Source organism: Phaethon lepturus, unplaced genomic scaffold (genome assembly GCF_000687285.1).
Source record: "Phaethon lepturus isolate BGI_N335 unplaced genomic scaffold, ASM68728v1 scaffold14076, whole genome shotgun sequence".
Taxonomy (NCBI): domain Eukaryota; kingdom Metazoa; phylum Chordata; class Aves; order Phaethontiformes; family Phaethontidae; genus Phaethon; species Phaethon lepturus.
Genome location: NW_010545685.1, coordinates 22,722 through 37,056, shown reverse-complemented (window position 1 = coordinate 37,056; position 14,335 = coordinate 22,722). Strand labels below are relative to the sequence as shown.

The following is a 14,335-nucleotide window of genomic DNA, read 5'->3' as shown; positions in this document are numbered from 1 at the left end:
ATTGAACTCTGTTTACTGTAAATACACAATTTATAACAAACTTTGTTCAGAGACCTGTGTAGGCAGACATTAGTCACACAGGAGACACAAAGCTGTTGGGAACCATAATGCTGTAATATTTCTCTAGTTACAAAATGTATAATAGAAATTTGCGTTTACAGTCCTCTAAAGCAAGCAGTAAGATATAAGCTTTTTTTACACTGATTAGGTTACGCTTACCCTTCAGTTAGTGTGGTAGTCCAAGACTGGTGATGTGACACAGAAATGCCAGGAGGAAGAATAAGATAAGCCAGTGATAAGCTCTCATTAAAAGTGAAATCTGAACAATTACAGTTCCACCTTTTACTGGAAGGACAAATGTTCCTTCCTTCAAAAACGCCCATGCTATTTGCTCCTCTGACCACCGTATCATGAATTTCCCAAGTTCCTTTCAAATCCATCAGCTGTCTTACGCACTGTAATTTTTTTTGCTCACAAGGAGTTAGACACATTGGAAAAAAAACAAAAAGCAAAGTCCACCAACAGCTGTGAAACATGTAAATAGCAAATGTCTTTGCATAAATTATTATTAGCCTTCATAAAATACGGCTGTTTTCTTATGCAAACTTACGACCCTTTCTCTAAGGGTCCCAGGCAAGCGTTTCAATACATATTCACAGGTTACCTTTCCTCTGGAATATCACTGCAGCTATTCAGCACAGATATGTGTTAAAGTAGCAACAAAGATTTGTCAGACAGCGTTATACTGACTCATAATGTGTTACTTTGAAAATACCCTTCTTGCAGAAAAATACTAAGGCCATCAGGGTTTCCTAAATTTGATACTCATGGAACATTAAAAAAATATTAGGTGTATAGAACTGAATGCGTTATCACTTGAGGGTGTCTATGGCATAGCCTACAGCTAAGCAGAATTTTCTTGTCAATGCTTGTGGGCTGAAGACCTACACAATTGCAGTCTTAAAAACTGAAGGAAAATTTTCATGTAATTGTTACTGCAATTTTGTCAGACAGTATTTTCCTGACAGAAATGTTGCCTCTAATAATTTTTCCCATTTTTGCTCATCTCTACTTAAAAAAAAAATCACATTGTGATTATGGTGCTTTAAAAAGATATATACATATCTGTGCCTTAATAGCATAGTATTAGATATAACATTAAATACATAGTATTCTGAAGTATTATATAAAGTATTTTTTGTGTGAGTAAAGGATTTGGGATGATAAATTCAGAAAATTAGGCTCTAGTTTCAGATCTTCCTTGAGCTCAGTTTGCCATATCTTTCAATATTTCTGTTCACCAGTTACTGCCCTTTGTATCAGTATAACATGCCTGTCTTCACTTAGTAAATCAAAGAGTATCGGGAAACTACTAATTATTACATATTGCCATCAAACTACCCCTTGACCTAGACTATGAGTAATTGAGTTATAGGAAAGTAATTTCTCGAAGTAATTTCCAAACAGTACAGGTTGTTGTCTGCCTTGCATTTATTGCTACCCCAAGCAACAGCATAGAGAAGGTCTAAGAACGTCTATTACTAAATGAATGTAACCCCTTTTTTTTAATAAGAGATGATACGTAACAAAAGGAAAGGAAATTTAGCAGGCCAACATCAAATAATTTTGTGTTGTTCAACACTGCAGAAAGAGTTACTCACCATGACAAAATGGATTTGTTGGTTATAAGAACTGACAGTGAAACCAAAAGCATTTTCAAATGGAATTAAGAGAATATCATCATCACAGTAGTGTGGATGTAAAGTGATTTTGATTGCTGGATTGCAAAGTAGGTCCCAAACGATCTATGCTAATATGAAGTGTCAGTTTTACAACTGGTGGCAGTATTAATTAAAGACGCGGTATTCCTTTCTCTTGAACAATTTACACTTTACTAAAAGATATACAAATAGATTTTCATCTGCAAAGTGGTAAGGTGTCCTTAAGAAATCAAAGTAATAATTTAAGAAAACTGACTTGTAAGCATTAGGGAATTGGTCACAAGCGCATGAGACCAATGGGAACTGCATTGCTGTTTCAAACTGCTACTTGCCCAGCTTTGGAAAGGGCATTGCAGCATGATCAGATTCGTTCTGCTCATTTGTAAAACTCCTCTTTACCTAAAGCATGGCTAGGACTGAGATGCTGAAATATAAATGTTTCCTAGTGTTGGTTTTGTTCCATGTATTTAGCATTCAATAAAGACAATAACGCAGTACAGACAACGAATATTATCATCCCTATCTTTCATCAGCATAATTCTTCCTCCAGAGAATACCAGTGACTCCACTGGTGCAAATAAAAATACCCTTGTGTCATGCTGTAGATGATCTGTGCTCCTAGGGCTGTATCCTGACAGCAAAGAAGCCTGATATTTTCACCATTGCTTTCAGTTAAGTCAGGATTGTGTCCCAGGTCTTGTTTATCGTTCATCTGTTTTCACAAATATTTTGCAGCTTTCTGTTTCAAACTCATGATTGTCATTTATTTTAAATTAAACATGAAGCTAGATGTGCAAGCTTTTTACTAGTCTGTGTTCTCATAATAAATTTAACCTTGGTTTTGCATTCATCTGGCATGGAAGAAATCTTGATGTATAGCAAGACCCTTTGAAAATCCACAGCTGCATCCTTGCTCTCCAGAGCACATGGAGTAGTCCCCATAGCAGAGATTTAATTCAGTTATAGTTATATAAAAGTAGCAGTTCCGAAGAAGGTTTCTTAGTTTTATTTTCCCAACTCTTGTTTCTAGGACAGATTAGCTAAACCAAAAAAATTAACGCAGCAAATTTACCAAGTCTTTTATTATTCATTCAAGCTCTGCTTGGTAATTATTTCATTCCTATTTCACGTAAAAGACTACAATTGCTCATGACAATGCAGCCACAGAAGTTCAACCAAAAAGACTCTATATGGAGAGTACACAAATCTTATATGAACATTTTAAAATTTTCTACACTTTGAACACCTGTTCATGGTGACATTGTTGGGTAGTCTGGTCTTTTTGTCCTGGTCTCTCTAAACATGCCTTCATCTGCCTCATTTCTTCAGAGGTGGAGGCAAGAGGTTTAACTTAGTCAAAGTTTAGAAAATACCAAAATGAATTTAATAAGAAGTAAACAGAAAGTTTCAAACTGCCTTGAGGATAGGTTAGTTTTCTATAAAAACTAAATGACGGGGTTTTTTAATAAAACAGAGCTTGCTAGAGTGTCTCAGTATTTTGGTAAAATTACCAGTTCAATCAGTTTGTTCTTAGCAGATACAAGGCACCAGGGTGTGCACGAAGGATGTGCATTCTGTTTGTCTGAAGACCAGTCCCAGCAGTCCTCCTCTTCGCTTGGAAGCTGCTGTTCTGTAGGGTCTTTGAGCCCAGAATTTTGTGAGTTTTGAAAGGAATTACCTATATCTCTTCATTTGACATGGGGAGATGCTGCTAATAAAGTCCCTACTTATATGTTAAATGTTCTTCATAGATCTTTCCTCTTTTGCAGTTTTCTACTAGTTGCTAACAGTTTGCCTATCACATGAGCACAGCTATTTAGAGGTTATGTTCTATTTTTCAAAATACAAGTGACATAATTACAAATATTCTGTACTGTACACAGACCAGACTGCTGACAGCAGGTTCTTCCTAAAATGAACATTACTTTGCTGTATTTACCAGAAATACAGGTCTGCACTTAGGTTTATCTTCCTGGTGATCATACATGTAAGAACTTTAAGGCTTGATTCAACACCTTCAGCATAGCAAAGTTCTAAGTTTCGTAGGTGTGAATTTCTAAACTACAATGGAAACAAATGTTAGATGTTGAATGGTTGATTATGAGATGATAATTAACACCATGAGACTCTCTATTAAGTTCTGAGAGGTAAAGAAGAGACACCTATTCAGGAACAAAAGCCAGATCACACAATGAGATTAGCTTTGAAAGCAACTACCTCATTTGACAGGCACTTTTGCTTGGCCACAAATAGTTTACAAAAAAGATACTGCCAACTGGTTTAAAATATGTGGCTATCTTAGCATAGCAAGTTGTTCCCTGATTTGCCACAGTTTGAGCATGGTTATGCTTCTTTCACTTTGCTGCTTGAGGCCAGTTCTGAGGGATATTGGGGTGACTGCAAGAAGAAATGAAAACACAGAATGAACCAATGTTACAGCAGCTCAAAAGAGTAATTCTAGCTGGATGACCAACAGAAAAGGGATCAGTCCTTTCAAACCTAAAAGCTTATTGAGACTATCAAGAGGAAATTGTTTTCTGGACATTAAAATAATACTGTCTCTTTTAAGAATTCCATTAAAATCTTGGAAGGATGTGAATAAAAAATATCATATCTCCAAGCTTGACGTGGAGCAGCATCAGTTTCAAAGATTCTAGTTTTCAGGAGTTGTGCTAGTAGAATAATTTACATTTAGATAGCACCTCTCACCTTCAAGGATCCTAAATCACCTTACAAAATCTGAAGTGTGTGAAGGAATTACCTTCTTTAACAGCCAAAGTAAAGAAAGATGTGCAGCCACCTATAAACTAAAACACCATAGCCCACATGACACAACTCCTAACAGCCGGTGAACATAAATACAACAGGAACACCAAACCCAAAGAGATGTTCCCATCAGTGGAATCTCTAGACTGTATTTTAGGTAAGCAGGGTAACAGTCATCTGAATTGGAGCAGGTCATGGCTGTTACGTAAATACTCCTAGCAAAAATGTTTTGAGACATTCAGTGGCCTCCATCTCCATTTTTGGGAAAATGTCTTTGCCCTAGAGCATTAGTTCAGTACTGACTCAAGTGAACTACAAATTACTCAGCTGCTACCATCACAGCCCATGCTGCCGCTAGGACCAGTCCACCAGAAGGCAGGTAGCTTTAGCCCAAACTCTTCCAAAGCGGTAAGGAGCTGCCCACAGAGAAGATACTGCCTTCTCATTTCTCTCACCACATCCACATATTTCCAGAAGGCTTAGGCAAAATTTCTGGCCTCCAGTGCATTCTCTGGCTTCTTTCTGCCTGGAACTACCTACTTACAGTTTTAAAACCACTCCAACCTTCCTTCTATCTCAGGAAGATAATAGATACTCATATGTTGCATCACTGTCCTACAGATGCTGATGTGACAGACCTTACCCCATTTATACCACGAAATATGCGTGGTATGATATTCTGGTTTAGAGTCACATGAGTGTGTTGGTGCTTTATTTACCTTTTTGTTGTTAGTAGGCCAATGGAGATCACCTCTGTTTTGGGATGTTTTGCAATTCACTCTGGATGCTGCAGAGATAATAAAGCAGAAATTTTTACTCAGAACATTCCAAAACCAGCAAAGGGAGTGTGACAGTGAATTCAGCTATGGACTTGTTCCAGATTCCTCTAATGCCAGCAAAGCAGTTGTGAAAACAAATCAGTTAATTGCAAAATGTCTTTTATCATCAAGAAGAGCAAGATTTTACTAGAAGGATATATGTTGCCATTAACAACTGGTTGTACATGAAGGCAAATGCAAGTAAACCCACTTAACCTCCTTTTCATGCAGGTGGTTTCAAAGTATTTGCATTTCACTAGATGAAATGCAGCAACTGAGTTGAATAAAAGCAGTGGTCAAGTCATCTAAACACAGCCATTGAACTTTCCCCTTTATGGCTGTACTTGAATAAGCACAAATACTGTCACTAACTTTCACAATTTTAAACACATTAACAATTTTATCTTCATCATAACCTATGTTATGTTAAAGGAACATTTCCATCTTACCATCTGCTTCACTTTGCATAGAAATGGACAGGGACGTCTACGTTTAGCGGGAATACGTACATGTACCACCTAGGAAGTCAGGAAGGAGGGGAGGAGGAAAAAAAAACCTGCAATAAAAAGTGACATTTCACTTCAGTAGTTCAAAACACAGCAGAGAAATTGATGCTGCATCTTTAAATACCTTGAGAAATATATTTCATCTTTAATTCCCCATTTTCCTATTCAGAACAAGTGCTGCCCAGGACTGGTTTTCGAGTGGATTCCTCTGGCAAGTATTCTTCAGCCTTCATTGTTCTGTAAACTAATTGTCCTTCATTTTATGTTTTAGTTATTCTTTCTTTAATAATTTCTGTAGATAATGGCCAGTCATGACTGCCCAGTCACCATTTTACTTTTGTATGAGCTTTGTGGGGTTATAGAATGCTAACTCTAAATCTTTTTATCATAGATGTGCATTTCAAGCAAGGAAAATTATTTCTTTTTCCTCAGCCAGTCTTTGTGTATGTTTTACGATGTTTTACATGTGCTTTCATATGTTAGTGTTCATCCTTTAACATAGCAAACTGTCTCTATAGCTCATGCATAAATCTAAGCTTAAGCAATATTTTGTGTAAAACTGAAATTAATTCTATCTTTATTTGCGAAAGAACAGAACTGGTATATTATGCAGGCTGACCCATTCCTTGCTTTCATTGATAGGTTTCTGCAAAAACCTAAAGGCAAAAGATTTCAAAAATAGAAGCTTTTTATGGTGTTTGACTCAACATCAGTCTCGTAAAGTAACAATGGACTTGTTTCAAAACCAGCAATATTTGATTTCCTGGTGTCATCATGTTAAGTGAACAGTTAAAACAGTCTGTTTTGACAATTCTGTTAAAGTCTTTTCTAGTCCTACACAGGTTGGACAGAGATCCTAAATTAAATATGATATTGTGCTGGTTTTGCATACCTTAGTAGGGTTTATACATTGAATAACTGTTAGCACACCAATTCTTTTTTTTTTCTTTGATGACTTTTATACTCAAGTCTTTATTTACCAGATTTTCCTCTCCATAAATATCAAGAGGAAATGTGTATGCTTTTAAAAAGGTACTCATGCTGGAGACCAGCAAACCCATGACTGTTTTCAAGCTTTTCACATCTTTCAAGAACATCTGAAACTCACATTAAAAGTTATTGTAGGTTTGTGTCAATCACAATTCACAACTCACAGTAAAGATTTATGTGGAACAAAATTCTTCATGATCTTCAGCAAAGGAGTCCAAATTAATTTTTATTTTTAACAGGAAGGTTGAGTACACCTAGAAAGACTGTAAACAGTTTAAAAAACCCTCTTCATCCTTGTTTTAATTGCAATACAGGAGACATTTAATTAAAAAATAATCCATCTCAACATTTACAGCATCATTTCAAATACCAGGTTTATCACTCTAAAAATCACAAAGCACTAGTGCAAGTTGACTCATACAGAAAATAATTTAATCATCTTCAGGAATGTATTTTCTCTACATACTTTTAAGAAACAATTGCATGTACATTTATCAATGTGTAATTCACCTAGGAATTCAAATGAGTACAGTACGGAAATGTAGGTGAGGGTTGATAATCACATCTTCACCTATAAGATCTCGCTATTGTTCAGCAACAATCTATTCTGTTACTTTTACTTTTAAAGCAAATTCCCCATTTTCCAGGAACCAGAAGGCAGAATTTCCCTGTGCTCTTTACCGTCCCCACTGTGCAGCAGTGATCAGATCACAGATTGTCCAACACCATTCTCAAATTCATGAGGGAGCCAGCTGGCTTTATAACCCAGCAAACTGTTTTTTTTTTTTCTCTTCTAGGCCAAATGATCACTTAAGAAAGTTTTCCTTTACACAAAAAGAAGAAACAAAATGCTACAACTATAAAAAAGACAATTAAGTTACTAACAGGCAGATCTGAAATGCTTTTTTTAATATAAATGTGCAGAGGCAAGGGAGAACAGGCAACATTGTCATTCTTGCACAGGATAACCCATATTATACGATCAGAAATATTGACTTTCAGCTGAAATTCTCCTTTCAGTGAAACTGGTAGGAGACGGGACATTCAGGTGTATTAGGTTGACTGGAAGGGAAGGCAAACTGTGCAAAAGGCTATACTAATTAAATCTTGGCTTTACTCCCATGTCTGCAAGCCTACTCATTTCTTCTTACTTGGCATGAACTACAAGGTGCTAATCTAGCTTACAAAGAGAAAAAAAAAGTGCATTTTCCATAACAAAGTTATATGAACCAACAGTTTGCAGTATATTGCAAGGCACAGGAGCGTCACTTTTGTGTAATTATAGGTAATTTCTTTGCATGATCAACTGAAAATCTGCTCCAGCAAGAAAAGGCAAAATTTAGTTTATCTAACAATCCTTTGTGAGGAAAAAAAAGTACCAGAATCATAGAGAAGAAAGCACTGAAGAAATATCAGGTGAAATGTAATCACTTATGTGGGTGAGAATACTTGATCAATAAACATTTAGGAATATTGAAACTGCTGCCACATAATAGTAGGGACTTTTAGTAAATTTACCAAACATGAGCTCCTCTAGTAAAAACACATAGTAGTGAACAACTTACCTGTCCTTAAGAAACAGGAAAAAAAGGTTTTCATTATCAGCAAGACTTTAGAACATATTTTTGATTAAAGACTAACTGCTGATATGGAGATAAAATGAGACCTAAGGCAAAAGCAGCTTACCAAAAATTGGTTGTATCAGAGTAACCTGGTAACTGATCTTTTGCACTAAACAAGCGATGCATGTTTAACCAACCTAGACTTCAACTAGACATTTTACAAAAAGCCAGTTATAGTTAAAGCACTTCCATGTGAGCCTGGAGAAGGCAGTGCTTAGCACAGAACGTAAAAAGGAATGGCTAGAAAGCAGATAAACTCTTCTACTAAGAGAACAGCTTCTGGACTGAAAGGGCAATAGTGGGGAGCCTTGCAATAAGTCTTCTGTGTCATTTTCATTAATGACCTAAGCACAAAAACTAAGGGTGGAAATCGGGTCCACATTCAGACACGAAACTTCAGTCATCCCTGGTGTAGTTGCCTGCAGACCGATGGAGAGCTGGTCAGTGCAGCCAACGGAGTCGTATCGTACCAAGCGTGAAAGCTGAAACAACCAGCAACGGCAGCGGAGGAAACCACTAGTACTCGTGTATTAGTCACTGGAGATAGTATGATATTACTGTGAAAAAATAAGTAAAATCGTGGGCTGCAATCCATCAGTGAAAATTCTAATTGAGGCACGTGACCTAGCAACAAAGGCCACAAACAAGCTCAGGTACCGCTGTCGTCTTTGCCTCTCTCTTTAGCGGTAAGGTCTGTGTGCTGTTTGCTGGCAGAGGCTTGCAATAGATGACCCAGGGATTCTTTCTAGTTCCATGTTTTGTTTGCTTGGTGGGACAGAAAAGAACATTATTTTTTAAAACCATTTCTCAGCGACCTGGTAAGACTTGACAGAGAATGGGCTGCGTAACCCTCCAGCTCTTTGGGGTGGAAGGCTCTTCTGAGCAAGTGTGACGACATAGTCAGTTTGTCCAAACGCCTGCAGACTGTGTTACAGCTCACAGAAAAGTATGCCCATATACAGTATTTTTAGCCTAAACCTTTTCATGGTCAACTGGGCTTACTTACTCCATTCTAAATGGGTAGAAAAACAGCCACTTTTAAAAAAAATAGTGGTGCCAACATTAGTTTAGATCAGCTTTGTCAGTGTACCTGTTTGAGGGAAGTTTCCATCTCAGCGTGACAGAGTATGTATTCTTCACATCCCGATATTCTTATACTTTCTTACTGTGTTCCCAACTGTGCGCATTCATTCATGTATGTGCAGATAAAGGGAGTGCTTGGTTAGTGACGGACTGCTGGGAACGGTGCCTTTGAGTGTTAGACCTGGGCTATAAATAGTGACCCCACTGTGTCCATCTGCAAAGCCCTCTCCCCAGTGCTGAGCCCCATCCTTGTTACACTTAGGCACAGCAAATCAGGTAAAGATAGTGTCGCTTTCATCTTAAAATTCCTTTGCCTCTCACAACTTTGAAACAACCTTTGTATTAAGTTAACATCCTGTACATGCACAAAGTTAATTTGCTCTTTTATTCACTGCTGAGACACTTATCAGATTGAAAAAAGTCAGTACAATAAGCTGTTAGAACCTGTTGGGTTTGTCTTCTAAATATATGAGAAACAAGTTGTTAGGGAAAGGTAATACTTTTCTTTTTCCAACTGAAATATTTGTGATTTAGTCTCACTCATACCAATACACATTGCTGAAACAACGTACTTTCTAGTCCCAGAGAAGGGGGGGGACCCCAACAAGCATTAAAGCACAAGAGCATCACTGTGCTGCTGTCTAGACAGGATTTTTATTGCACAGTCATAGTATAGAGCCACTGCATGTAGCTCTGTGTCCGTCTTTGCAAGGTCTGACTAAAACTGAATCAGCTTTAATCCCAGACTAAAGGTGCGATCTGCCCAACTCCGCAGTTTGTGAGTTGTCCACTGATGGCTCTGGGGGGTACCTGTAAATCAGAGTCACTGAAACACTGTGTTTCAGCCATCTGTAGCCCCTTCCCTCCTGAGGAAAGAAGGCAAAACTGGAGACATTATGAACAGCTTGCTGAAATAAACCTTTTTGTCTTTGGGGTTGGCAACAAGCTGACATTGGCCAAAAGTTGTCACCGTTTATAGGCCAGAGTGCAATCTGTGCAGAAGACCCTTCTTGTTAATCATTGTCCTGCTTTGAGTGATGAGCCTAAAGCATTTCTGAACATCAGACAAAGCGATAGTCAAAACAGACAGTTACTTAGTCCTCTAACTTTTTACTGTTTCACTTCATACAATTTGAAATTTCATTCAAAATTTCTCTTTTGTATTTTGAGAGCATCAAGACCCAAAACAATGGTCTCTTTCGAATGAGGCTAAAGACACTTCTATAAGAAACTGACTTTTAAAAACACCACATTGCTGAACTGAGATATTCCAGGGCAGAATATATGTTTACAGGCAAGTTATGCAGGTGTATGGAAGCACAATTTTAATGATTCATAAAGCTATTGAGACTTTAATTGAGTAGCATTAAAGAGTTCAATTTAATGATGTTAACTTTCAATTTAAACCCTAAGAATTGGAGGCTTATAATGATAGCTTTCATCAAAACTCTTTATTGAGGGTATTACCTGCAAGTGGAGTACTTAAAAGCAACATTATGTAAAAAGACATATTGGTTTATATGTGTATGCGGAGCTAAAATGTCCTGTAATGATTACTCATCTTTTCTAAGTTGGATTGATAATTTTGTACCTTTATCTCCCATTTCAGTTTATTCTCTTTAGGTTTTAATGAACTGCAAGGAAAACACAAATGCCAGAGGCGGATGAACAGCCGTATATTATGCAGTCAGTTGTAGGAAGAAGGCACCTTTATATTTAGAACAGTCTTTTCCAGTAGGATTCTCCTGTGAACGTGTTCTAGCTTGGTTTAGTGTATTCTACTGAACATAATCATTCTCCAAGATACCTACATTTTCAAGTCTCCTCCTTGTCTGTGTACAATACATTGTGTCCCATTTGTTTCCACCAGCTCTAACCAGGATGCCATTAGTCATGTGCAATGAACACGAGGTGGGAGGGAAGATGGTGCAAATTCTCAAGATAAAGCCAAAATTCTTTGCTCAGTGGGATTTCCCTTTAAACCAGGTCCCGATTACAAGGAACTGGATGTTCACCTTCGGAGAATGGAGTCTGGGTTTGGCTTCAGAATCCTGGGAGGAGATGAACCTGGACAGCCTGTGAGTTATTTCTTTCTGACTTTCTTTTTTGTAACTCTAAAATATGTGTAAAGATCAGAAAAATATTACTACATAGCTGAACCCAAAATGAACACCATGTTAAGGCTGTAGGTAAAGTGGCTTTTTTTATTCATCCATAGAAAAAGACAGGACTCTCAGGCTGTCCACATCTGAAAGATGTCACAGTAAATTAAGTTAGAATCAGAAGAAATTAAGTTAGAAACAGTGCATCACTCAGCCCTTTACTGCAGAGTGTGACCTGACATCTTTTAATCCTGACTTTCCAAAAACAAGTTTAAGCAGAAGATTTTAAAAATCAGATTATGTAAGACTATACAAAAATACGTTCAATATAGGCAGACTATGTATATATGCCTAAGGTTAAAAGATACAGTTGACAATTCAGTTTATTTCCAGAAACACAGAAGGCCCCACCAGGGAAAGGTAGTCCACGTTCCAGGTTAGATGACAGCATTATGTGATGCATCAGGCATAAAAATGGTAGTTTTATACTGTTGGGAGGGAGGCATCCCTGTAACCAAATAACAGGTAACAAAGCCAACATAGGTTCATTGCAGGTGAAATAAAATATAAAATAAAATACATACACAATTTTTAAAATAAATGTGTACATATTTTGGTAAATTAGTGAGAGAGAGATATATAAGTACTACAATTTTGAGAGAGCAGGCAGAATTAGTACTCCTTCAGAATAACTTTGATGATGTAACTATGGTTTGTCAATGAGGACTAACCCAAGTCGGTAATGATAACACTTTATTATCACAACCTTACACATACTCTGAGTCCTGTGCAACCACATTTCTGAGATAATGTAAAACTAGTTGATAGATTTACATATTCCATATTCAAGTTCATACAGAATAATATATTTGTCATTCAAGCATTAACATTAAACAACACCTGGCTCTGAGAAATGAAAGAAGCTCCCTTATTTTAAAATTGTCAACATCTGTCTAAGTACTGATAAATATTAATAGTTTACTGATGCCTCCTTAAAAAGAAACAAATGCACTGTATTCTAAAAAAGGTACTTCAAGTGCTGATTGAAATGCAGAGACCCGGTTTTAGAATAAGTGTTTTGGAAAAGATTTTCAACACTAAATAAGCTGTAGCTGTACAGATGAACTTCAAAACAACACTGTTTCTTCATCTATACTTGCAGTGTGGCTGAAGCCCCTCTGGCATCTAACTTTCTCCCACGTCCCATGTCCCAGCACACATAAAATGAGGCCACCAAGCCACCATCTTCATGTTCTCCACCTAAGCATTTTTCCTGTCTTTTCTGGATGGCCCAGCCAGTATGGGTTCTCAAAGCTTGCCTACTGGGTGAAAGCAAAAAGGAAATCTGTTAGGAGCTAGAGGAAATGTCCCATTTTATCATTTTCTCCTGCAAAGAATTGTCCCTAATGGAAGATTTGGAAATCTCCCTCTACCTCCTTCGGTCTGGAGTATCTTGTAGCATTTCCCACCTCCCAAGAAAGTGTCCTTGGCTACAAGGCTGCTCAGTATTCTGGGGAAGTCTCTCTTGGTCTCCTCTTTAGTGGTTTTTTCATTACAAATGGATAATCAGGTAGTCACAGACTGAATGTCTGACTGGCTCTGCAGTTTGGAGGTTTATGACATTCTCATGGGGAGAAGTGCAGCTCAAACGCCTCATGTAAAATGTTATTATTTATATAAAATTGAATTATTTCAACCTAAAAGACTGCGAGAAAACTGGTTTAGAATATCTAATATTCTGATGGTTAAGAATACATGCCAGAGTTGTGGGAGATCTGAATTTACGTCCCTGCTCCGCAATCCAGTAGAGTGGGAATTTGGAAACGAGTCCTTTGCCCCCGAGCTATGTGCATTATGCACTGAACTGTTACAGAGGAGGCAGTTCTTTCTAGTTTCTTTTTAGCAAAGGGCTCACCTGGCTTACTGTCCAAAGTCAAAGAGTCATAGCTGGATACCAAGTGCGGAGATAAGCACCTTGCTATTATTGGAGAGCAGGACCAAAAATGTTGCCTTCTGTGAACCATCTTCTAAGGCGCTTCACTGTCCCGCTGAACAATTTCTCTCAGCCTGCACTTAACCTCAGAGTTGCTATCTCTATTTCAGGGTTTGCAAATAAAAAAGCATTTTTCCCCCAAACTTATCAGTCTAATAGGGTTTATGTCTCTGCACAAACCATGTCTCAAAGTCCTCAGGAATGAATAAGATCATTCAGCTTGAGGCTGAGGATCCTACAAGGCAAACAGGCACCTCCCTAGAGCTAGGTGCTGCAGTGCTGAGCTTCTCAGTTCTCACTCCCTCTTTGTTGTCCACCTACTGTTTTTCACTGCTCAAATTCATCACTAATAAAGACCAATGTACTCCACTTTTTTTTTAGTTCCCATCTATTTTATATTCAAAATACAAGACTTCTTAACCCTGTTTTCTCTCCTCCACTGCTTCCCCGCTCCCCCATGGGCAGCCCACCCGCAGCCTCCCATTCCTTTCACCTCCGGAAAAGGGGAGGCAGCTTCTGCCTCTCCTGCAAACCCCTGCATTCCCTATGAATCAAGAACCGAGACGCTTTGAAATGTTTGTTTCAGCTCTCCTGCTGTGCAGTCAGGTAACACAGAACAAAAGGAAGCTTTCATTGCCTTTTGTCTTTGTGGTTTCATTTCTAAAAAGGAATATGGATTCTTCAGCATGAGGCAACACGTTTTTTGAAGAAGCAGAATTCACATAAAGTTTTTT

The 14,335-nt window shown here is 37.8% G+C and overlaps 1 protein-coding gene across 1 annotated transcript in view; it reads left to right on the top strand.

Annotated features, from left to right (window-relative positions):
• Positions 1-14,335, top strand: part of MAGI2 (membrane associated guanylate kinase, WW and PDZ domain containing 2) — a gene marked incomplete at its 3' end in the record, with an annotated part of 78,954 nt that overhangs the window by 41,905 nt on the left and 22,714 nt on the right. The window contains 1 exon segment of the mRNA XM_010289038.1: positions 11,493-11,584. Coding sequence (XP_010287340.1) covers positions 11,493-11,584 — 92 coding nt within the window.